The 25,376-nt window shown below is 47.1% G+C and overlaps 2 protein-coding genes across 3 annotated transcripts; both read right to left on the bottom strand.

Moving 5' to 3' along the window:
• Positions 1 to 131: 131 nt before the first annotated feature.
• Positions 132 to 8,202, bottom strand: pdzph1 (PDZ and pleckstrin homology domains 1). The gene is made up of 13 exons (XM_062413339.1): positions 8,136 to 8,202; positions 7,074 to 7,156; positions 4,446 to 6,359; positions 3,829 to 3,987; positions 3,431 to 3,592; positions 3,207 to 3,308; positions 2,715 to 2,825; positions 2,341 to 2,519; positions 2,101 to 2,258; positions 1,418 to 1,460; positions 1,151 to 1,337; positions 895 to 1,030; positions 132 to 716 (listed from the first exon to the last, which is right to left on the bottom strand). Exons 2-13 carry the CDS (start codon positions 7,132 to 7,134, stop codon positions 617 to 619), a joined length of 3,312 nt encoding a protein of 1,103 aa, XP_062269323.1. The 5' UTR covers positions 7,135 to 7,156; positions 8,136 to 8,202; the 3' UTR covers positions 132 to 616.
• Positions 8,203 to 8,457: 255 nt separating this feature from the next.
• Positions 8,458 to 25,123, bottom strand: pam (peptidylglycine alpha-amidating monooxygenase). Of its 2 annotated transcripts, XM_062413336.1 has the most exons (27): positions 25,016 to 25,123; positions 23,118 to 23,253; positions 22,914 to 23,046; positions 22,088 to 22,211; positions 21,526 to 21,583; positions 21,219 to 21,306; positions 20,994 to 21,085; positions 20,602 to 20,685; positions 20,241 to 20,289; positions 19,982 to 20,049; positions 19,370 to 19,450; positions 19,206 to 19,282; positions 18,782 to 18,885; positions 18,117 to 18,304; positions 17,964 to 18,023; positions 16,412 to 16,687; positions 14,874 to 15,000; positions 14,453 to 14,569; positions 14,059 to 14,131; positions 13,690 to 13,900; positions 12,574 to 12,777; positions 12,299 to 12,414; positions 12,098 to 12,194; positions 11,659 to 11,709; positions 10,501 to 10,755; positions 10,353 to 10,412; positions 8,458 to 10,254 (listed from the first exon to the last, which is right to left on the bottom strand). In XM_062413336.1, the coding sequence occupies exons 3-27, from the start codon at positions 23,009 to 23,011 to the stop codon at positions 10,076 to 10,078; spliced, it is 2,937 nt and encodes a 978-aa protein (XP_062269320.1). In that variant the 5' UTR covers positions 23,012 to 23,046; positions 23,118 to 23,253; positions 25,016 to 25,123; the 3' UTR covers positions 8,458 to 10,075. The 2 variants fall into 2 exon arrangements, with proteins under 2 accessions (XP_062269320.1, XP_062269321.1); XM_062413337.1 differs by lacking the exon at positions 16,412 to 16,687.
• Positions 25,124 to 25,376: the final 253 nt, after the last annotated feature.

Here is a 25,376-nt window from a genome sequence, read left to right as displayed (position 1 = left end):
CAGAACTCCCATCAGGCCTCGGGAGGAACCAGGAGGAGGAGCCACACGTCACCAGGAAGTGGGAGGTGCTGATGAACCTGCTGACCTCTGATAGGTGGAGGAAGATGGATGAATATATTTAAGACAGAGGATTTGATTGTAGGATTTATTTGACTGACACACTTTGATAAATGTGTTTGTTCGACAGCAGATAATATCAGTATCAAAATCTCGTGTTCTCACGTGACTTTAGAGTTCAGCATGAAAACACATGAACACAGAATCAGTATAAAACAACTGTGACTGGTTAAATAAAGTGATAGAACAACAGGAATAAAGAAACAGACGGATCATTTCAGAAAGGAAACATGGAAAGAAGAAGACACGCTGGCAAATATACATGTAAGTAAAAAGGAAATGAACATTTACATAAGGTTATAAGATAAAGTCTGAAAAAGAGCAATCCTCCAAATTAAAGTTCACCAGAAACCAATGGAGGAAAACTAAAGTGTTAAATGTAAAGCATCATCTTCTCTCAGGTTCACCGAGGAGGCAAATGGACACGATTACGTGAAGCTGATCCAGGAACTGCAGGATGAACCTGTGAGTCCAGACCAGGATTTACTGGTCCCTGTTCTCACATTCTGGTTTCCTCTGGTGGGTGGTTCATGGAATCCTGAAGAGCCTGATGTAACAGCAGCCACTTCTTCACCGAAGTTTTGATCGCAAGGATCCATCTGGAAAGAAAATCACACATTGATAAACATGAGCTCTTTTCAGAACTGAACCACTGACGTGTTCCTGACATGTTCCTCACATGGTCCTCACATGCTCTAGAGGTTCTGTCTATGAGAACAAATCCGAGTCAGTTGCTTTTCCTGCAGCCGCTCAGTAGAAGTCACATGATCTCCTCACCGTTTGTTCTCGTTGGGGTTTTCGGAGCAGAGGTGAAACGTCTTGAACTCGTCAGACGGAGGCTTCAGCTCGATGGTGGATTTCTTGGATCCGTACGGCTGCTCTCGAACAGAGTAGCCCTGCAGGTAGATGCCACCTGAGGACAGAGGACGATGTGAGCTGATCAATTAAATACACAAACGTTCACCAGATTCATCAGTGAGGACAAAGTGTCTCTCATCTTAGAGTCATAACAGAGGGAGACATGTCTCTGTACCGTGGGCGTGGGTCGCTCGGATGCCGCTGTACAGGTAGAGACATCCGTCCTTCAGGATGCAGTAGTGTTGAGCCCACATGTCTTTGTTCTTGTTCATTTTATGAAGCAAACCCAGACACTCCGGGTTCTTCATGGCCAGCGGGGGCAGACTGGAGTTGTGTCTGGTGACGTCCACCCACACGTGGTTCTACAGCGAGAGACGAGTCGTCGTTAATACGACTTAAACATCACAACAACATGCAGTTCTTTAACACAACATCATGTTACCTGTGCGATCGGATGAATCGCTCGCTCCATCGCTTCCAGCCACCTGAAATCACACAGATGTGACAGTTCACACATGTTTCTGGAGGAATGAACCTTCAGGCTTTTCACTGAGAATCAGTTCATTAGTTTTTACAGATGATTATTGATGTTAAACATTTCTACTCCGCTGTTTAAAACACTAAATCAAAACTAGAGCTGTGACATCACTGGATTTATCTCGATTAATGTCAAACTTCCTGTGAAAACTTCCCAGAACCGAAGGCGACGCCTTCAAGAGATGACATTATTATTATTATTATTAATAATTATGAGTTATTAACGAGTTGTTACTTCAGCGTCATGTACGAGAGAGAACTGTGAAATCATAAATTCAACTATATGAAAACACGTCCACGTGTTGTCTCCACCAATCAGAGCAGGTTCATATGAGGTCACTGTGACCTTTGACCTTCAACCACCAATCCTGAACGTTGGAAGCTCAAGTTGTTGAGGAGATCTCGTGTTCACAAGCCGACCTGAGAACATGAAGCCTCCGGCCACTGGGTGGCGCTGGTGCGATGATAAGACAATGGTGGAAATAAAGATGTTGCAAAAGGATAAAAACAAGTCACGGATTCTGAAAGATGAAATCACTTGTCGGCCGATCTCTACGTGGAGAGATGTTTTGGTTTGGAGCGTTTGACCTTTTCATCTCCTGGTTGGACGTCGCACAGAAGACGAAGACTCGATTCACCGTCAGGGGGCGACATTTGAACACGAAGGGTTTTCCCAGAGAAAGGTCTCGTCCGACCTCGGCTCCCTCGAGCTTCACCGCTGACAGAGCTCGTCTCCTCCCTTCATCCTGTGGACAACAGGAAGTTACATCACAAGGTGTTTTGCACAGGAAGTAGAGAGCCTGATGGTGACGCCTGCTCGCCGCTCACCCGCTTGTGCCGGTAGTAGTAAAGACAGGAGTCATGTGACAGAACGAACCACCGCTTCCTCCAGCCTTTAATCAGACCAGACTGGGTGCGTTTGTGAAGGTAGCCCCGACACGCCGGCCGGGGGGTGTTAGGAGCACGGGCGATGTCTGAGCCGATGGTCAGTGTGAGAACATCTGGACCTAAAACATCCACAATGGTACATTAACATCTGTTTTCAATATTCTGATTTAAAAGCTTTGTCCATATTAAGACGTCTAAAACAGAGACTGTCCCCACTTCCTCCCACTGTCCAGAAATGAAGCCAAGGTGTCTCGGCAGCCATCTTGACAGTTTGTTTCTAATGTCAGAGGTCACCAGGTGTGAACACGGCCCACCTTGTCGCGCCAGATCAGCCGCCTCCGAGTGAGGGATGCTGGTGACATCGGTTCCGTTCACAGCGAGGACGAAGTCTCCGACCATCAGACCGGCTTCTTCAGCGGCTCCGTCTGAACCAAAGAAAACTGTTTCATGAGCTGAAGCTTCCTGACATGTTTCTCACATGTTCCTCAGATGTTCCTCACATGTTCCTCAATTGTTTCTCACATGTTCTTTGAGAACGAATGTCTGATTCAGTGTCTCTCGTGAAATGTCAGTGAGTCCATGTGAGGAAACAGCAGGACCATGTCTGGAAGCTTCACTGGCACCATTTTGTGGAAATTATTTTAAATCCGACTCCTCAGACAAACAAACAATCTAAAATGCTTTGAGTACAAAATATAAGACATTAGAATAAAGAGTGTGGGCGGCCACCAGCATGAATCCCCCCTCGTGGCTGTAGGGGGCGCTGCTGCTGGTGTGTTGCTTTAAGATGAGACAGAGAAACTTACTCGTGTCGACCTCTGTGACCACGATGGGTTTAGAGAACTGGATTCGAAAGCCCCAGGGATATTCTCCTGTTCCTTTACTGATCCTGACCGTCCGCTCTCGAACTGAAAGACAAGGGTTCATTAACTTCACAGTGCAGGATGGCTCAGCAGCTCTATTCATCCCAGGTGGTGACTGAAGACTTGAACACTAAGTGAATCTTCTCTGTGATCACAGGTGAGCTCACTTGAAACTGCTCGAGTTCTGGTGCTGAGGCTCGGAGGAGTAACTCCCGGGTCCACGTGGTCTCCGTGGTAGATCCACGCTGACGAGTGGAACGTCTCCATATAAAAACCTCCGTCCTCATTGTCTCGCGTCGTCATGTCCATAGAGCGAGTGTCCTCAGATACTAGAGAGTAAAAGTACAGAACATCATGATTCGGATTAGCTTTGGTGGAACTATCATATTACATATATGTAAAGTTCCTGGAGATCATGTGTGTTGTGATTCGGTTCAAAACAAATCCTGTTTGAGTTTTCAGGTCTGAAACGAGAACTTTGAGACGTGGTGTCAAACCAAAGGTCTAAGGTCATCGGTGAGCTTATGGTCCAATCAGGTGGCAGCATCCTGTGTATGTGAGTCACCTGATTCCTCTGTGAGATCACTGGTGATGGAGCTCCCTCCAGCCGAGCTCCACTGTTTACTATCTCTAAAGAGCTTTCGTCTCTTGGCCCAGTGGTCCCCGGCGCTCTCGGCCTCTTTGTGACTCACGGGCCTCAGATGCTCTTTGGCGTCGATGGAACCTGCAAATAAACGAACATGAGTTTCACGTGAACCTGAACTCAGCACTGGACAAATATTAAAGAACAATAAGACGTATTTTCAGTGTCTTTTTCCTCAGATGTGTTGTAACGTTTTTTTGGGTGAATGTGGGGTCGATACCCGTCGCTGCTGATTGGCCGACAGCTCTGACACACCCACCACACCAGAGTAAACAAACCATGAACACGTTTAGAGGAAACATGCGTTCAACACGGAAACTGAAGCCAAAAGTTCTGAGATTGAACTTGAGTGGAAGTGAGAGCGGACCAATCAGAGCAGACTTTATCAGGAGGAGGGTCTTAAAGAGACAGGAGCTAAAAGCATGTGTTTGAGACAGAGGCTGAAGAGAGGAGCTGCAGCGAGGGACAGGAAAGTGATTCTGAAAACATTTTACAGAATCAACACTGTAATAGAATATTTCTCCTTTAAATGGACTCACATCTGGACACCACGGGTCTCTCGGCCTTGTAGGTTCTACTCAGCTGCTCCTCGGCATAGATTCCTGTGTCAGGACAGGAAGCAGCTTGGTCCCCGGTTCCTCTTCGTCCTGCGTCCTGCTGCAGATCTTTCGTCTCCTCGGACGTCAGCGACAGACACTCACAGGTGTTTCCTGTTTCTTCAGCAGCTGGTTTAGAGGCCGTCACATCGACGTGGCGACTCTGTGAAGACCTCAGGTCCATCTGCAGGAATCTCTGCTGTAGTGCACCGACACTCTGAGTCGTGACTGAGGACGAACGTGAAGATGAAACCGAGTCCTCTGGATCCTCCAGCTTGACGGGATGAAGCTGCAGCACCTGCTCCTCTGAGCCGCTGTGGGACGGAGGGATGACCTGGATAGAGAGAGCTCTTTGACTGAACTTCTCTGAGTCGTGACCTTCTACCTCCTGATCGAATCCACTGTCTGCCACTTCAGTTTGATCGACTTTACAGTCACAGTCATCAGTGTCCAGACTGTCTCTGTCTGTGAAGACGCTCTGTTTGAAGTCCTGTCTCATGTCCTCATCACCGTGTCCTCGTCCTCCAGCGACACCAAACACCTCATCAGCATTTTCTTCAGAGCTCGTCACACAGAGCGGACTGAGCCGCGCTGGCTTCCCCTCTCGGCTGCTTTGTTTAGAAGAATCTTCATTTCCAACTCCGTGGTGACTCGTCCCCACCTCCTCTGATTGGACAGGACGAGAGCACATGATCAACGAGGAGAAAGACTCAGTGTAGGGCAGCAGCAGATCGTCCTGCATCGACTCCACAGCTTCTGACCCCCCAGGAAACGTCTGGCGTCTCTTGTGGTGCAGGGGACACGCTCTGTGTTGGACTGTGGCGATGCTGTTGTGTCTGATCCAGGATTTTCTCTTCTGGGAGCTGATGAAGTCTCTGGTGAAGCTGGACCTGTTGGTGGACAGAGAGGGTCTCGTGAACATGGGCTCGTAGTTATCAGATTCTGAAAACTGATCGAAAGAAGGCGCCGGATGTGCCAGGCCGGACTCTCCCAGGTGGGGGTGGGCAGGACTCTGGGTTCTGATCCCACAGGACTGCAGCCGGAGCGTCAGGTCGTCCAGAGGGTTGTGTCTAACGTCTGCAAACTCCTGCGGTGGAGGAACGTCCCAGAACTGATCCATGCTGGTGTGAAACCGGTTCCTCTTCTCCTGAGCTGTGACCCGGAGCCGCGTTGGACTCGATGGAGGATTCACTGACCAACAGTCTGATGGTTTGTCTGGTTTGTGACCAGCGCAGCATCGACAGCAGCTGGAATCGTCCCACAGTTTGGAGTTTGAACCACTGACCTCCTCTGTGTTGTTGCTCGAGCCAAAAGTAAACCTGTAGTTTTTATCTGCTTTGTTGTCCGGAGTCCTCGTCTCCTCCCGTCTCAGCGTCTCAGCGTCGTCCCTCTTGTCATTCGTAAACACAAACGTGGTCTTGCTGCCGGATTTGTTGAGCTGCAGAATTTCTTGAATTTCCAGTTTGACCTGGGAGCCGCTGCAGTGGATCCTCATGATGTTGGTCAGTGGCGTGGAGGAGTGTGTTGGACCTTCAGACAGGGGTTGGTGGAGCTGCTGAAGCGTGATGTTGGGGGAGGAGTCCTCCAGGTCGCTGACGGACACAGAGGTCACGATCTTCACTCCTCTCTCTTTGTCCTCGGTCGTTTTGGTGTAAATGCTCCTTTGATTTGAACTCAGGTGAAGATCCTGTTTGAACCTTTTCTCCTTGGGAGGAGAGTCGTTGTATTTCTCTTCATCTTCAGACGGAACGTTTTCCCTGAGGAACGAGTCGGTTTCACCTTTTTCAAACACGTTGTCTTTGAAGCTGACGCTGTTGCTCTTGTTCTGCTTGTGAAAGATGAACGGTGAGCCGCTCTCTGCAGGAAACAACAAGCTGGGTTAAATATGTGATAATGTCTGCAGCCTCTGAGCACATGACCGGATCCTAACACTCTCCTGATCGACGGTAACATGGATTTGATGTTTCACCATAACTCCTGTTTGAGAAGCTGTTGGTGGGACCTGTCAGTACTGTGACTGCAGACAGGGGGCAGCGTGACACTGAAGTTTCACCTGTTGGTGTGTGAGCTGAGGACCTGAAGCCTCATGTTGACATCTTGTTCAGCGCCATCTTGGTTTTTGAAACCAGAAGTAACCATATTTGGAGCAGCGGGGGTGGAGCCCGACCTCGAGGACAAACCCAATCACACCTGCCACCTGCACCCATTGGACTGTACTAGTTGTCAATCACACCGTGGTATCCCCCCCCCTACACATCTGGTGCTTTATGGTCTGTTTGACTCTTAATGATCATAATTCACTAAATGATCATCAGCTGTTTGATGAAGAGCCACTTTCTACAGACTTCTATAGAAACTACCAGTGGAGTCGCCCCCTGCTGGTCACTACACAGAAGACACTAAGACAGGTTCCTTCATTTGAACTAGAGTCTGTCTTTGGACCTAATCTAATATGTTATAAAGGCCCTGGTCCAGATTCTGCTGGTCGGAGGAACCTTCAAGCAGGTTTGGAAAATGTGACTCAGTTAAGCTCAGGATTAACTTCACACCACGAGCAAAGCTGCGACTCACGTTTGCTGCTGCTGGAGCTCTTCCTCCTCCGGCTGCTCCTCCTCCTCCCTCTCTTACTCATCCTCACCTCGGCCTCACGCCACCTGATGGAACCAGAAGATAACATGAGGGAACAACAGGGAGCATGAAGGAACATGAGGGAACATGAGGGAACATAAAAAAATGTATGAGGAAACATGAGGGAACATGAAGGAACATGAAGGAACATGAAGGAACATTAAAAAACATATGAGGGAACATGAGGGGGGACATTAAAAACCATGAGGGAACATGAAGGAACATTAAAAAACATATGAGGGAACATGAAGGAACATTAAAAAACATATGAGGGAACATGAAGGAACATGAAGGAACATTAAAAAACATATGAGGGAACATGAAGGAACATGAAGGAACATTAAAAAACATATGAGGGAACATAGGGGGACATTAAAAACCATGAGGGAACATGAAGGAACATTAAAAAACATATGAGGGAACATGAAGGAACATTAAAAACCATGAGGGAACATGAAGGAACATTAAAAAACATATGAGGGAACATGAAGGAACATTAAAAACCATGAGGGAACATGAAGGAACATTAAAAAACATGAGGGAACATGAAGGAACATTAAAAAACATATGAGGGAACATGCAGTAGTTCCCCGATGATCCATTGAACATCAGTTTTTTTTTTCTTATCTTTTATTTTGGCGGTATGCGATTTTCTACCAGAAACTCAAATGTTTGCGCAGTGACATCACGTCTACGTTCGTCAACAGTGACGATGACGACACGAACATTAGAACTACTGACGTTAAGTATTTTTCAACACAACATCAAAACTTAACAAAACTACAGAGAGACCTTCAAAATAAACCGTTTAGAATTAGAATATTTACAAAAATTACATTAATGCTTTTCATTAAAAAAACAAATGATTTCCAAAACACAAGGAAGGAAGTTCACATTTTTCTGAATTGCTTCTTAATAATAATAAAGAACATTGAGAGTCCGGTGCCAGGTTATTAATTTACTGTTGTTTACATGTTTGTTAAAAAGCTGAATAATGAAGCGTACCTTTGCTCAGCCGGGCGTCAGGAGAGAACGAGGTCGACTGGTCAGCTGCTCGTCTGCTCCACTTCTTATTGATTCTATTCTCAACATAAAGCAGCTTATTACCATTAATCCCATCAGTCACCATGGGGACGGGCCACTTCCAAACATCCCGCCCATCAGGAGCCTTCCATCTGAATCCTGTTCAATATGCTTCATCACTGTAATAAGGGAACTTTTAATTCATTATTACATTTCTCAACCAAACCAAAGTTAAAGGAGTAAAACCAAGATGGAAGGTTTGAAAGTGACGACACAGCAGTAATGAAGAGTCGTCACCACGAGGCTTTGCAGACACTTTATTACACAAATAACATAGTTACTGAAAATAGTATCTTGCAGCAAAACCAGTGTGTTACAATAATAAATATCATATGGCCCACGTTCGACTGCGACATCAGAAATGCGTTTCTATGGCATGCTGCTGAAAAACATCCACTCAAAGTGAAGCAACGAGCGACAGAGCGGAAGAAAAGAAACCTGAGAAGACGAAGAAGTGAATCATCTGATGAACTAAATATTAATCTGCATTTTACAATCTGTCTTTGTGATTCGTGCACTTCCTCTGGCGACCTGCAGGGGGTGACTGAACATATCTTTCCCTCCATTTTCCAAGTTCTTTTCATTCTACCTACAAATTAATAATTAATTAACAGTGACTCATTAAAAAATTCAAATTGAATCTCAAGCGTTTGAACTTTGAAAGTACAGAATGATTTTCAAACAGAGCTCCAGATTTGTCTGACTCGCTGCGTCAGTATCTGTGTTGAAGTCTAATTCGATATCATTGGTTGTAATGTGCATTTATAAAACAGAAAATATCAAACCTCAGTTACATTTCTTTATCATAATTATATGTTTTTGGTGATATATCGGTATCAGAATCTCTCTTCTCTTTTAAGCCCACGACACGTTGGTAATGGCAGGTGCTGAAAAAAGGCAAAATATGGATGTGAAAAGGCACAAAAATGACAAATGAAATGTTACGTATGAAATCCATGGACCAAGAAGGCGTCTGAGATGAGGCTGAGTGTAGCGTCACTACACAGAGGAGATGTGTGGAGGTTCTATTCCTGGGTCTCCTCTCATTTCTGGATCTGATCCTGTTTGAATGATCACAAACTGATATGAGTCCAGTTCTGACTCAAACTCTGAGAAATCAACAGTGACCAACACAAAGCAGCTCGACCTCAGACTGTGAGCGCCCCCTGCAGGAATAGCACTATGGAACAGCAGCTTGGTGAGTCTGATGTGTGAGTGTGAACAGGAGAACGTCTCCTCCTTCACTCCCTGAGCGTCTGTTCTCTGGAAGCTGTTCACACATGAAGGATTCTGAACAGCGATATGTTCCAGCTGCAGCTCTTCAGGTTCAGGAAGCAGAGGATCATGTTTCAGTGGACCACATGTGGCTGCAGGGGGCGCTGTTGCTCAATAACATGGTGCAACAGCGACCCACCAACTAGAATCCTGAAGAACCTGAGTTACAGGTAGACGCTGCTGGTGCTGGTCAGTGTCACATGGAAACAGAGACCCTACGGCTTCCTAACAGGCGCCAGCGGTGAACTCAGGTCAGTTTGCACCGTTTCCAAAAAACTAAACTTCTCGTTTAACTTCTCGAATAAAAGACCAAATGATTCCATCGGTAGTGTTCAGGCTGAATCTGAGTGTTCTCATCATTTAACTTCTGTGTGTTTGATTTGGGGAAAAGAAAAAAAGGTTTGACGTGACTTGTGTGAACTTCATCGAGATCACAGATAAATTATATTAAATCATCTCCATCATGTCAAAGTATCTGTATTTACAGTATATAGATTTAAATATATAAACAATAAGATTGGCAGCTAACACAACAGTTACACTTGATGATTAACAGACATCTGGTAAGCAGCAGGTGGGCGGAGCCTCTAGGGCGCGGTCCCGGGGGGGGGCAGGGCGGAGTACTCCTCGTTCTCCGAGTCGCTGCTGTCCTCTCCGTTCCGCTCCTGGTCGCTGCCCTCGGTGCTCAGCTGGTCGAAGCCCTGGCGGCTGTAACCTTTATGAGACGCAAAGAAGTTCCCCAGATTCAGACCGCCGACCGCTTTACCTGAGGACGCACAGCGGAGGGACCACCTGGTCACAACAGCTCCTCTGTCACATCACGCGTTGCTTCAATCCAACTCAACAAACCTCATGACCTCCTACCTCGTATTCTCCCCAGGATGCCGCCCACGGAGCTGGGTTCACCCTTCACATCCCCGGGATCTGGAGATGTTCAGAGATGAAGAACAAACATCAGCCCCGAGCAGATGGAACATTCCACTCGTCTTCACGCGTCTCATCTCATACGTACGGTTTCTCCTCCAGCAGATGAAGACTCCGGTGGATATGACGAGCAGCAGCGGGACGAGCAGCAGCGTGGTGATGAGGGCGGGGAGAACCCCCGCTCCTGTCTTTGTCTTCACCACACTCTTCTTCTCCTCCTCCTCCTCCCCCGTCTCTTTGTGCACTTGGGGCTGCTGAGCGAGGGTTTGCTTCTCCTTGACGAGCGCCGTCTTCAGCGTGTTGGGTTCAGGTCTCAGCTTCGTCTGAACAAACGTCTCCATTTCTACACGGAGGGGAAAGCTTGTGTTGACATGGTTCAGTTGTGTTGTGTGTCCCGGTGCAGACACACAACCACAGCTCGGTTTCTTTTCACTGTGGATTAAAGGAGATCTGGATTGTTCACAAAGCGTTCCATCACTTCAGATCACAGCACTCGTCTTACTTGCTCCTGACGACGTGTGCTCACCTGCCATCGGACCTCCGACTGCGACCTGGCTGTGACACGCCCACAGAGACGTTTGTGTGTAGATGTGTGAAGTGTGAAGAAACAAGTGATCAGAGATAAACAGATGACCTCATCATCATCTCATATATGATGACGGCCGGTCGTCACGGCTACACGTGTCCCACAAATAAAGTTCTGGAATAAAATAACAACGTTTGTCTCCCAAACCAGTTCAGTTACATGTGAGGTCACCCTGACCTTTGACCTCCCAAATCTAAATCAGTCCCAATGTTTTTACCAAATTTGAAGAAAGTCCCTCGTGTTCATGAGATCGGACGGACGGGGGGGACAGAGACGTCCCTGCTCTCAGGCCGGAGACACACCTGCTCACTAAAGACACAAGTTCATGTGAACAACTCGTCGTGAACGTAGTTGTTCACATACTCGCCGATGTACTATGGTGAAAAACACCTCCAGTATTCTGGAATGTCTGCCAGGGCGATGACTGGCTCCACCGGTTCTGATGCACCACAACCCACATTCCCTATACCACTGCTACACTGCCCCTACAGGCCAAGTGCATATTGCACCTGGCGTACACGTAGCACAACGGACGCTCCACATGGACGCAGGACACGCGAGGCAGCCATCACGCACACGTACGAGTAGTTAAGAGCAAGAGCGTCTCCGGCCGAAGGGTTCGAACACGAAACGTCTGCAGCCTCAGTGCTCAACACTCACCTTCCAGCTCCTGGACCTCGATGCCAGCCTTCTTCACAGAGCGGTGGAACTCTGGAAAATGAAGAATTATTTTATTATTCAGTAAACAAACAATGTCTGAAGTGATGAGATCATTCCAGACTGAAAGACAGAGTAGAACCGCTGCTGCTTCACGTCCACACGGGACAGTGGAGCTGGTTTGGGCATCAAGTCAGGATCCTCCTGGACACCTTTAGTGTACTGGGCACGCCCCCTCTGGGAGGAGACCCAGAACCTACTGGATGGACTACATATCCCATCAGGCCTGGGAAACACCTCAGGGTCAACCAGGAAAACATGGCTGAGGAGTGGGAGGGCCACAACCCCAGCCCATAAGAGGACAATGAAGATGGAGGGATGGAGGGATGGATGGATGGAGGGATGGAGGGATGGAGGGATGGAGGGATGAAGCTGAACTTACTCTCGCTGGTGAACTTGAAGACTGAGTTGCTGCCTGCGTCTCCAACAAACACGCTGCCGTCCCGTGTTTCAACGATGTCATGAGGCATCATAAACTCCTGCAGAGGAAGAAAAACCAAGTTTAATCCAAAAGTCGAGTGTGACACAAGTGTGTGTGTGTGTGTGTGTGTGTGTGTGTGTGTGTGTGTGTGTGTGTGTGTACCTCTGTCTTAGGGCTGAACGTGTCCAGAATATCCTTGGTTGAATAATTTATGACAAAACCTCTGAGTGGAGCAGAGCGATACGGAGACTGTCCATTTACTGCAAAGATCAAGCCATCTACACACACACACAGACACACAGACACACACACACACACACACACACACACACACACACACACACAGGCACACATAGGCACACGCACACGCAAAGTTTCATGTGAGAAGATGTTTAAATCCACGAAGCGGTGCAGAGCAGCCACCGGTTCAAACTCACCTCCTGCAGGACTGTAGCTGATGGCAAACACTTCCCCCCCGAACTCCTCCTTCTTTATCTCTTTCACGAACTCTCCTGTTTCAGCGATGAAGCACTGAATCCGTCCGTTCTCTCTGTCAGCCACGCAAACCTCCCGTCGGTCAGGGAGGAACACCAGGCTGTGAGGAACCCTGAAGTCCACACGCCTCCTCCTGTCGGACGAACCTTCAGGAGACAACACACAGCTGAAGAGGAGCAGCTTTCATCACATCACAAACTATCAGACAAAACAACACAACAAAACATGGACACCCATCAGTCTCAAACATTAATCTCTTGTTTTCAGACATGAACTGAGTGAATTGTTGTCCTGACACGTTGTGTAGTTTGTGTTTGTGAGCAGCAGCAGGTTGTGTGGTCTGACTCGTTCAAACAGGAACATGTGAGGAACACGTCAGGAACACGTCAGGAACATGTGAGGAACATGTCAGGAACATGTGAGGAACATGTGAGGAACATGTGAGGGACACGTCGGGAAAACGTCAATAACACGTTAGGAACACGTGAGGAACACGTGAGGAACATGTGAGAAACACGTCGGGAACACGTGAGGAACATGTGAGAAACACGTCGGGAACACGTGAGGAACATGTCAGGAACATGTGAGGAACATGTGAGGAACACGTCGGGAAAACGTCAATAACACGTGAGGAACACGTGAGGAACATGTGAGGAACATGTGAGGAACACGAAAGGAACACGAAAGGAACATGTGAGGAACACGTCAATCACACGTGAGGAACACGTGAAGAACATGTCAGGAACACGTCGGGAACACGTGAGGAATATGTCGGGAACACGTAAGGAACATGTAAGGAACACGTCAGGAACATGTGAGGAACATGTGAGAAACACGTCGGGAACATGTGAGGAACATGTGAGGAACACGTCGGGAAAACGTCAATCACACGTGAGGAACACGTGAAGAACATGTCAGGAACACGTCAGGAACACGTGAGGAATATGTCGGGAACACGTAAGGAACATGTGAGGAACACGTCGGGAACACCTCAATAACACGTGAGGAACACGTGCAGACTTCAGTTTGTGTCTAGAAGCTCTTGAGTGTGTTTCTACCTGCGCCCCACTCAGACAGGTATTTGCCGTCAGCGGAGAACTTCAGGATCCTGGAGTTGCAGTATCCGTCAGACACGAAGATGTTTCCTGTGACCGTGTCCACAGCGACGTCAGTGGGCTGACACAAGTGGCTGCTGTCACTTCCTGGTATGAAGGCTTCTCCTATCGTCAGCAACGTTCTGTCTCCTCCATCTCCGCTCACCTTCAACACCTGATGAGCACACAGAACTTTATTAAACCTCAGTCATGAACTCTACATTGAGCATTTGATAGAGCTGAAGAATAATTTATAGATTCTTTGTTCCAGAAGACCTGAGGATTCTAGACCTGATCAGTAAAAGTAATCATGTGGAGGCTGGAGCATCTCACCTGATGAAGAGCCACGTCAGTGACCCAGTAGTTATTCTCTTTGTCTGTCGTTATTCCATGAGGCATATAGAACCTGCAGAATCACACAGATGCATCATTAAGGGTTTTCACTCAGAGCACGATGTTCCAAAGAAACAACACAAGGGTCCTCTCTGGTGATCGATGTGTCTCTCCTCCCTGTGATTGGTTCATTGGACCAAAGGTTGGCAGAAGAGCTGTCAAACTTTCAAATATGACCTCTCCTAAGTAAGCTTTATTTCTGTGTTCTATGATCCACTGACAGAGGCGTGGATGAACCTCTCTGAGCCCCATGCTAGTTAGTTGTTCACTTTGTTAGGGACGTTCACGTGAAGTTAGTGCAACACTCATCACTAAGACAAGAAGAGTGACTGACATGTTTCTGCCTGAAGCCTTCAGGATGTTGCCTTTGCCTGGATCCACAACCAAGATGGTGGACTGCTGGATGGGACCCAGGGCCCTCTGCTGGTATCTGGCCTGGCTGTTGAAGGAGCTGAAGAAGAAGGGAGACCATGTGTGAGAACATTCATTCTAGAAGCTTCCTGCTCTGTAGTCCACTGTCTGTCTCTGGAGGCCGCAGAGAAACAGAAGCAGCAAGAAAAGCCAACGAGGGAGAAAAGTTAAATAATAAGAAAGAGCTTTTCTGAAACAGCGATTTTAACAGTTTTTTTAATTTAGTCTGTACAAATGGCTGCTGAGCTGAAACAATGTGGAGATGAGCCACAAATATTAAATACACACAAAAGGTTATTCCGTTTAATGGACAGACAGAGGTCAACAGACAACAGACAACTCACTCTGCCCCCCAGTGGTGGTCCCCTCGGTGGAAGATGACCAGATTCGAATCTGAGTCCAGGGCGAGTCCCGACACCTGACCGAGCTGCAGAGAACTTTGAGGCCATGGCGACACAAGCTCCAGATGATCTACACACACACACACACAGACACACACACGTTTCAGTGAGTTAACATGAACACACACCACAAAAACTGGTGCATTACTCTAGATTCTGACTGAGAGCTCAGGGACACGCCCACCTACACCCATTGGACGGTACAAGCTGTCAGTCACTCTGTGGTATTCCCCGCCCCCCCCAACACATCCGGTGCTTTATTGTCTGTTTGACTCTAAATGATCATAATTCACTAAATGCTCATCAGCTGTTTGAAGAAGACTTGAAACTAGAGGCTGAGACAGAAACTCCTGAATGTTACTGTCGTTATAAAGAGAGAAGTCACTTTCTATAGAGACTACCAGAGGAGTCGCCCCCTGCTGGTCAGAACACAGGATGCAGGCACTTCGAGACCCAGAAAGTGAAACACAATAGACAAATGCAAATCTTCAAAGAGCCTCCATGAATCCACTGTGTTTTACTTTAACACAGTCTTCATGTGATCATCATATTTATTATATCATGAATCAGATTGCATCAAAACACCGTGAGGGGGTTCAGCCGATGATCCAGGTCCTTCAGCAGTTTCTCTAAGTTCCTCTCTGCTCTGACTGTGTCTCCTTTCTGGACGTGAAGAGCATTTCCCTCTTCTTCTGTAGACCTCCTCTCCTCTTGTGGTCCTTTGTGGAGTCAATCTTCATGAGTCCAGGTTTATCCAGGTTTGTAGCAGCAGGTTCATGGACTTGATTTCTTCTTGCCTCTTCTTTTTGGATATCCCAGGACTTTGACTTTGTTAGTTATGTGAGGAGTCATCCACTCACTCACACGTGCTGTGGTCAAGGTTTTGATCTCTAGTATAACTATCGCCTGGTTTCTGTTCTGGTGCAAACAAACAAGGACTTGCATGTACATGTGTTATGCACTACACATTTCTACCAATGGAGTCCCTCTTTTCTGCAGCAAAGAGGAAGTGATAGCTCGTCAACACGGCTGGAAACAAGGCAGGACTCAAACCTTCATCAAACACTGTCGTTATGAGCAGGGAAACACAGCGATCAACCACATGCTCTTCACCGGAGGACATTCAGACTTCTAGGATCAACATTCATCTTGTCTGTTTGTAAGAAACCTTATTTAAACAATCAAGCCGCTGCACTGAGGCCAGAGCAAACATGTGTTTCCATGGAGAAGATGAATGATTATCAGACATTCAATAGCACAGGGCTGCGAGGGGGGGGGGGGGGGGGGGGGGGGGGTGACCAGACGAGCAGAGCAGAGAGGCGACAGAAATAAGGAAACAAAGGATGAAACAGCGAGAGAGAAAAACGAATAAATGACTTTTCCATGAATCTATTCCTCTTTGGTTTCCTTGCATGCGAAAATAAAGGGATGTTTTCAGCACCACTGACAACAACAACCACCACACATCATCCAGGACCCACCTTGTCCTCCAGCTACCAGCTTGCTTCTCGGGGACTTGGCCGTGGCCTCAAGCTGGTGGAACCTGTGGACTCTGTCCCTCACCAGAACAGGGTCCTCCCTGGTGTGGAAGGCTAGTGTGGCACTGGGAGAGCCCAGGCCTTTCTCTTGCATTAAGCTATCAATCTGAGCCACCAGCTCCGCCTGGGCTCTCTGCATCTCGTGGGGGTCGAACTTATGAACTTGAACTATGTCGTTACTCTGGCCTAGCAGCTGAGACATAAGAGAATAGAGGTCACCTGCACAGACACACAGAGAAGGACAGAGAAGAGCGGAAATAAAGTACAAGGAATAGGAGGAAAGTCTGGCTACACAAAGCAAATGCTGTGGTGTTGTTAGGACACTGACGTAGAAAAGATAAAGCACAATATATAGTTTTTGTCCATTAACCAGTTTATTGTTAGTGTTTCAGTAGCTGTTCAGAGTCCATAAAGGACTCTGCAGAGCTGATGCATTCAAGATGTTCTTCCTCCTCTTCCTCCTCCTCCTCCTCCTCCAGCCACCCGGACCCGACATGATTGATGTAACTAGGGATCGCTTCAGGATTCACAGTAAACCCCAGCAGGGTCAAGTGGGTCAAAGACCGGTTGTGTTGCAGGTTCTGTCCTCCTGGGCTGGTTAGCACATCTCAGCCAGTGGACTGAGCACAGTGGAATCTGTCTGCAGAGCACCAGGCCTGCTGCCCCCCCCCCCCCCCCCCCCTTCAACACAACCAGGAAACCTCCGTGATAAAGATCGGACCAGCCATCTTCAGAGCAAAGAGGTTCGTTGAGCGGAGCCCTCTCAAATTACCCATGGACATAGTGAAGGACGTCTCTGTTGATCCTTGGAGATCGATGCCTGGAATCTCTAACTCTTTGAAAGGGTTCTGAAACCCACAGATGTGAGTGAGATGTTTCTGGAGCAGGACTAGTGTCTGGACTTTGAAAGTAACCAGCCCCATGTTTGGATGCTCTACCCTTGGACCATGGAAGGACCTGTTGGAAGTGTCCTTGTTGAATTCCAGCTCCAAGATCTTGAGGACCTTGTTCAGATCCTGCTGGACAACGGGACACAGGTGCTGTTTCACAAACCAGTCAGTCCTTGTGTAACAGGAGTAGTTGTGTCCATGTTCTAGTCCAACACGTTCCAGCAGGTCTGTTGCTCCTCAGGGATCCTGTGAATCCAGTTCAGGCTCCTCCATTTCTGTCTCTTGCAGATGATGTGTCTCTGTTCGCCTCATCTGACCGTAACGCCCAGAATGCAATGGGGCAGTTTGTCCTCAGAATCTGAAGCCATGGTTTTCTGCCCCCTACTTTTTTACTTGTGGCTCTTGTAACTTATATCTCTGCCATGACTAGGTTTGCTAAACTTGACAATCAGAAGCAGCATCAGTGAATCCAACAGAATTTATACTCGTCCACTATGTCTCCTATTATTTATGACGGCAAATAATAAAACACAACCGTATTTTATTGACTTTAAAATACCAGTGTAGTTGTAAAACCTAATAGTCCTGGTAATCGTTGAACTCACCCTGATCCAGAGTCTGCCCTGCTTGGTTTGCATCCATCACAGATCTGTCCTCTTGATCATCTGAATAAGACAAGGACAGATTCATGTTGTGTATAAAATCTTCCATTAGATGAGGTGCTTGATGGGTCAGGGGTCAGGGGTCAGGGCTCGTACCTGCTGATTTCCCCATATGCATCATTGAGTGGTCTGGAGCGACCGCGATGGGAACATTGGCCTCAGCTGGAATGTGTTGAAACAGCTCTTTGGAGCCCGTCTCCATGCAGCTCATGTAGGGGATCGCATGTTTGCTTTCCATGTAGAACATTATATAGAAGTTGCACATCTCATCATCAGAGGTGCCTCTGCATAGAGAACAGAAAAGTACATAAATACATATCTACAGATTACTGCTGGTTCTCTGGGACTGTCCTCCTGGCAGAGCTGCAGGGATCCAAAGTCAGAGTTCTGCAATGCAGCATCCTCCCTGGTCTTCAACCACCCGGCCTCTTGGACTCATGTCTCTCTGGTGCTCGTCTACAAGCCCCGTCGACCTGAACTACCTCAGTCAGGAGGTTTTCCCCCCCGAGGCAGGAATCACAGTCCCAACTCCTCCCCTGATCCCTCAGTGGTGGAATGAGTGGATTCTGTGGAACTTCCAGGAGAGCAGCTTCACATCTAACGTGAGCTCTATCATTATCAATCTTTCTTGCTCAACAACAGTAAAAATGAAATGGTCTTTTTTTGGGGGGATTACATCCGACTTTATTCTTTCACAAGCATCGAATTTTCCCAGAATGCTCATTAAAATGTTTTCAAACTGTTTTCACAGCAGAACTCACCCGATGTAGGTTTTGGAGGTTCTGCCCTCACCAGTGAAAACACATCTGGCAGCCACGGTGTCACCGTACTTCACGTCCACCTCCTCGTTGGCCCGATAAAAAGCCTGGAGAGAAATCACAGAGAAATCAGCCCTGTGCTGCTGAGCCTGAGGCGGTCGATGGATCCAAAAACCTCTGACTGTGGTTTTTATATATAAAACAAATGAGATATGAAACTTAAACTTTAAAAAGGAGCTTGTAGCTGCTCCATCTACAGATGGACCCTGACCAGCTGTTTCCCGGTTTATAGAGACTGTGCTAACCTGCGCTAAGCTAAGATAAAAGCTGCTAGCACAAGGTCCCAGGCAACAGCAAACAGTGGCTTATTATCTGACGTGAAACAGAAGCAGAAAACAATCAGCTGCCGTCTGACGTGATAATGTACCTGTGGCAACTGGGGGGACTGTCGTCCAATCAGGCTCCACTTCCCGTTCCGGATCCTGTAGCCGCTGACCACTTTACCTGCAACAGAAACATCCGGTTGAAACTGGAGCTGACACTAAAGAGCCCAGCTGCTCTGAAAGGGACTGGAGCTCGGCTGGGACTCACCGAGGCGATGTGTGTGGGTCCGGAAGGCAAACGGGTAGATGGGATATGAGGAGTAGTCACAGGCCACGTCTCCATTTGTAACTAACAAAGGAAATAGAAAGTTACGACAGCAGCATTTAAATGTGCAGATTACAGATAAAGATGGAGGACATGGTGGGTCCTGAAGGTGAAGCCAAAGTGTGTCGACAGTGTGGTTGTTTTTCCTACTGTGAATAACCCTAACCCTCAAATCACATTGTTGCTTGTTAACAGGATGTTTCAGGCTCCACAGAAGAGGATTCATCAAGTGCACTGAAGCAGGTTATGTGTTAGATATGACAGATGCCACTTCAAAGTTATTATATTAAAGTTATTCAGGATATCTGGAAGATAAGCAATGGAATAAGCAAGCTTGAAAAACTTGAAGATGAAGATTCAAGATTTTTATTGTCAAATACACAACAATAACGAATGAAGCAGTCGCTGGCAGTGAAATGCTTGAGTCTCAGGCTCTCTTCTAACAATGCTCAAGTAATTACAACCTATACATTTAAATCAGATAGAAATAGTATAAAATAGAATAAAGTCTTTGACCCTGACAAATTTAAATGTAGGAACAAATGAACACCCCACCTCTCTTTCCAGGCAGGACGACGGTGTCCACGGCCATGAGCAGGTAGATCCCTGCGATGAACGGCTGCCTGTGAGAACACAGAGCCACAGTCAGAGGAGAGCAGGCTGCAGGGACTCATACATCTGGTGCTCAGTAAAAACCAGATAAACACCGAGCGGCTCTGATTCCAACCCCACAGACACAACATTCAACTTCTGCCAGTAAGAGCTTTTCATTCAGATTTCAGGAGAAGGTTGATGCTTTCCATAAAACACTCACGGCTTGGATGTCATTCTTAATGAGAGTCCTGAGCAGTCTCTATGATGGTCTGCAGAACAGAAACAAACTGTAAGTCACTGCAGTCATAGATGATAATCAGGGAACTAGATCTTTGGCTAGAAAGACTTTCGTAACAGGATGGAGTCACATGTCAGATTAATAAAGTAGATCCTCAAACAGATGTCCAGTTGATGCAGAGGTTTGGCACGAGGCTCATGACGCAGGTTTATTGACTTTCTAATAAACTGGTGAGTGTACAGTGGATCTCCTCAGACCTTTCTTGAATTTGATTTAAACAAATACTTAAAGTCACCTCTGTGAAAGGTCAATGTCAGAACTTGAACTTCCATTTGAAACTCACCCCTGAAAGCAGCGACGTCTCCGTAATGGATCTGCAGCACAAAGTGAGACATTCCTGAACTCCGTCCAACTTTAAAACCAACGTCTGAGGAATGAAGAGCAGAGATCAGTATAGATATGAGAGAGATAATTCACTACGACTTTCATGTCCTCCATTCAAACAGAAGGACCACCACCCCCCCAACTGACGACACGCCCACGTCAGACGCCACCTTCAACCCAATCACAGTCAAGTATAGGTAGACTCCGCCCACGTAGGGGACGACACCAGGACGTACGTATGCCAGACAAGATTCTTCGGTCCCTAAATTACAAGGTGAAACCAGAACTAACAGATCACATGAGAAACACATGAAGCTCGGTCCTCCTGTGAAAACGTCCCGAGAGACAAACCTTTGGGTAACTTGGTAGGAGGTGCGTTCCGAGCCCAGGCGTACATGATGGAGGCTTCGTCCTCACACGTGCCCTGGACGCTGCCACAGTCCCTGAACAGAGCAGGGACACAAACCAGATCACTCTCTGTTGATGAAAGCACAGAGAGCCACAGAAGAACACAAACACCTGTTACAGTAATGAGAGTGTGTAGGCACTGAGCTGGGAGCTGAAGTCTGATATTACCAGTAGCTGCTGCTGGAGACGGGAGTCTTACAGCCAAACAGCAGCATGTGATGGACTGTGTCCATACTGGCATGAGGGATGAAGTCCACTGAGGAAGAGAAGCACTGTGGTTAACGTAGTGAATAGTTAATGACCTGCAACTGTCTCTGTCTCCGCTGGACGGTTGTGTTAGATCCTTCAGAGTCCAGAGAAGTTCTGACGGTGCTTTGATGGACAGCAGATGTTGATCCTCGTCTCCTCTGGCTTGAATACATCTACATGCTGCATGTTCATCTATCCAATAGAAACATTTCAAAGATACACTCACCAATATATGCATCCCGACTAGTTGGCACAGGAAACGCCATGCACAGGTAAGTGTCCGGCTGAAACATGGAAGAAGAAAAAGAGTTTAGTATTCATAGACCTATATTTAAAGAAACAAATATATTTAAGTTTAAATATGTGTGCAATTTTGACTGGTGAATAACATACGCTGTTGCTGAGGAAATAAAAACTAGTGGTGATGTAAATCTGCCTCCATACGTTTGGATCCATGAGATCGATACGAAACAAACACTCATTTATCTGGGCTCATGAAAATAAACTGAGATATAACTGTTTTGTGTGAGTTCAGTCTCTCAGTCCCCGCCTCTGTGTGCGTATCAAGGCTTCCACTTTGCATCAATACATTATATGTGAGTGAATGGATGGATCGTTACAACCCTAATGAACATATTCACTGACTACAAACATGGGGACTGTTTGTGTGAAGCTTCTTTCTTAACACAGAGGTCGAGCTGTGAGCTGACATCAACATCACCGACTCTTCTGTAGGAAAGCATGAAGGACCTGGTCCTCAGCAGGACGCCTCACAGAGTCAGACTCACCCTGGCCGGGATCACACCAGGCATCCGCAGGTCCACAGAGAAGTTGTGAGGGTTGGTTATCGCCGGCTGCTGCTTGGTCCTGGACACACAGTCACTGGGATCGGACAGGATGTTCTCCTGAGACCTTGGAGAGGAACACAGGACCGGGGGCGTTCATTCATACGTAATGCAACAGGTCACTGTTAAGAAACTGGTTTGGAACCTGAAAAGTGTAAAACTGGGTGTGTAAATAACTCTGATCAAACATAATAATGAAACTCTTAAGCTTCCTTATGACACACAAACTGCTCTTCATCTCGGGATGGTGATCGCAAAGAAACTTATTCTTCTGACTTGGAAGTCTACTCCTCCACCCTGCTTCACACACGGGCTTAACGAGATGCTCTCTGTTATTCAAATGAAAAACTGCGTCACCACAAAGGCAACACACAGACAAGGTTTGAGAGAACATGGGGACCTGCTTTGGAGCAGTGAAATACATCTGTAACTCCACAACAAGTCTGACCTACCTGGCTGCGATGTAGTATATTGATCTGTTCACTTATTTGTTTAGCCTGGTCCTATCTTTTAGATAGAGATATTGTGAGAACATTCCCAAAAGACCATATATGTGAGTAATCTGTCGGGCAGATTGTTTTTTTGTTGTTGTTTGTTTTTGGTTTGTGTTTTTACCCTATGTTTTGTTTTTGTTTGTGAATTTGTATTATGTCTTGTCCACACTTTGTTATGTATCTGAAAATTGTAAATAAAGTATTAAAGAAAAAACATAAGAATTAATAAAACCACATTTAATGAACTCAGGTGTGTTCAATGGATGGATGCTTACCTTTTGGACCAGTACCGGGGGGGGTTCTGTGTTTCCAGGCCGCGGCTGTGACAGATGAACGTCAGCAGCACGGCACAGAGGGCAGGGACTCCCATCATGCCTGTGGTCAGCACTGGGTGCTCTGCTGCCGGAGCTGCAATGTAGAGCAGTGTCAGAGGAGAGAGCAGCACAGAGCAGGGGGTGAACTGCCAGAGGGTATCACACCTGAGTTCCCTGCTCAGGTGGAGGAGTAGGGATGTGAGGGAGGTGAAGGTAACGTCCCTGCTCGACCTCACTCCTCTAACATGTCGGGTCGCTGCTCACGCTCGATTCCTTCCAGGAGCTAAGATGGTTCCAGGATCTGTCAGGAGAAACCACCGGGCAACGAGCACGTGTGTTAGAAGAGACACAGCACACACACCGAACACAGCAGCTTCTGTAAATGCATCTTATTATTCATGATTTCCAGAGCTCATGATCAAAGGTGAGGGTCCATGTGAAGATACAGGGATAAATCACAAAGCCTTGTCTGCCCCCCCCCCCCCCCCCCCCCCCCCCCCCGGTCCCTCTTCATTAAAACCATCCAGCACAACACTCGACAATCAGCCGGATCCCACCGTCTTCACAGATCAGCATCAGTAATCAGCATAATGGAGGCTTTGCTGCGTGAACAAGCACAAATAATACAAACTCACTCCGTAGTTATCCTGCTGACAAACTAACAACCGGACAAACACCAGGACAGACACACAAACACCAGGACAGACACACAAACAGGTCTCATTCTTCCACCATCTCCACTGGAAATCTGTGGATGTTGAGTAATCCTGCTGACAAACTAACACAAGGCAATAATCTGCTTGGTGGAGGAAATAAAGACGACTCTGTTTGACTTGACAGTGATACGACAGATGGAAACAGACCAGCACTGTGGACACGTCTGTTGTTATCTGATCCAGAAATAACTCATCTTTAATGGCTCTTTATGACACAAAGCAAACATCATAAACATGTCTAATAGAACCAGAGGAATCAAACCGAGGTGTGACAGTCCACAAACCAAACCTCTTTACCTCGCAGAGGCAGAATCATGGAGATGTTGAGCTGGTGACTCATCGCTCAACAGTTAAAACAAGGAAGAGGAGGAGGAGGAGGAGGAGGGAGAGGAGGAGCAGCTGTGACATCACAACCCTCTGAGGAGATGATGGTTGAAACTATGGAAACAAGGCTCGTCCCTCTCATGGCCCACAGCACGTATCACACACACACAGACACACACTCACACAGACACACACACACAGACACACACTCACACGTCTCATGAGTGTGAGTGTGACACTGCTGGAGTCCGAGACATGCTGTAGAAGAATGACTCTGGAGATCAGCTCCACTGAGCCTCGAGGATTCAGGACTCAGTGAATCCTCTTCCACTCAGCATCAGACTCACAGCTCAACCACTGACACACAACCAATGTTCAAGCTACAGGTCGACCGACACATTGGATTGTGTTACTGTTTTCACACGTGAGGTCATCACGCACTGTGTACTAACACATCTTCTGTTTAGAGCTGATATGACCTTAATGGCTAATATATGAGTCCACACGAGTCTCCTGTTCCTGATCAGTACACAAACACATCGTGTCCTCTGATTGTTTAGTAACTCAACATCATCTGAGCAACACACACACACTCACACACACTCACACACAGACACACAGGTCAGGAGGCTCCAAGGGAATCGAACCCTATTAATCAGTCACCAGTGGTCAGTGTGTTGTCATCTTAGTGAGGACACACTTCACAGACACATATGTCACAACAGGAAGTGAGCCTCATCATCATCATCTTCACCTGACGCAGAGCAAACAGCCGCACGACATGTGAACGACATGCTAACAACATGTTAACAACATGTAAACAACATGTAAACATACAGGAAGCTAACTGTGACGTAGCCTCGGTGTAACCTGCTCATCGGAAGCCTCACGCGCTACCGCTAGCTGCGTGTTGACAGGTTCAACACGACGTCACAGCCGAGCTGCGTTCGTTTCCTAAGTCGGAAGTGAAGCTGACGTTAATTTGAAAAGTGAAAGTGACGTTGAGAGGAGAAGAAGCTGTACCTGTTCCCCGCAGCAGCAGCAGGTCCGTGTGTCCGTCTGTGTGTGTCTGTGGGTGTGTGTCTCTGACTGTCTGTGTGTCAGACTGACGGCTACATCCACACTTCCGGCTTTCAAAGTAAAGGGTTATCCCGCCCATATATCCGCTCTTCAAAAACACGAATATTTATTAAAATGCTTGGATGTGTGATTTCTGTTTATACTCAATGTAATACCGAGTGGGAATAAACCCGTTGTTTTCCGTTACCTGTGTGAAAGGCGTGTATTCTGAGTACACGCAGCGCTCACTGGCGCATCCTTGTGACGGCTGCTTTTAGATGTTCAGCTCTTTATCTGCTGGAGGAAGAGGAAATGAAACATCTTC

The sequence above is a fragment of the Platichthys flesus genome, chromosome 19 (assembly GCF_949316205.1).
Source record: "Platichthys flesus chromosome 19, fPlaFle2.1, whole genome shotgun sequence".
NCBI classification, from domain to species: Eukaryota; Metazoa; Chordata; class Actinopteri; order Pleuronectiformes; family Pleuronectidae; genus Platichthys; species Platichthys flesus.
This window is presented reverse-complemented; position numbering and strand designations above follow the sequence as displayed.

Bases quoted from the DNA above. Each gene is read 5' to 3' on its own strand.
- pam (XM_062413336.1), bottom strand. From the start codon at position 23,011: ATGATGGGAGTCCCTGCCCTCTGTGCCGTGCTGCTGACGTTCATCTGT. The intron at 22,212-22,913 runs GTAAGCATCCAT...TTCCTCTCCAAG, and splicing joins CCCCGGTACTGGTCCAAAAG to GTCTCAGGAGAACATCCTGT. The intron at 12,778-13,689 runs GTAGAAACACAC...TGTCTCCTGAAG, and splicing joins CCTGTCTGAGTGGGGCGCAG to GTTCGTCCGACAGGAGGAGG.
- pdzph1 (XM_062413339.1), bottom strand. From the start codon at position 7,134: ATGAGTAAGAGAGGGAGGAGGAGGAGCAGCCGGAGGAGGAAGAGCTCC. The intron at 6,360-7,073 runs GTGAGTCGCAGC...TGTTTCCTGCAG, and splicing joins GAGCTCCAGCAGCAGCAAAC to AGAGCGGCTCACCGTTCATC. The intron at 1,031-1,150 runs GTACAGAGACAT...CTCTGTCCTCAG, and splicing joins CCGAGCGACCCACGCCCACG to GTGGCATCTACCTGCAGGGC.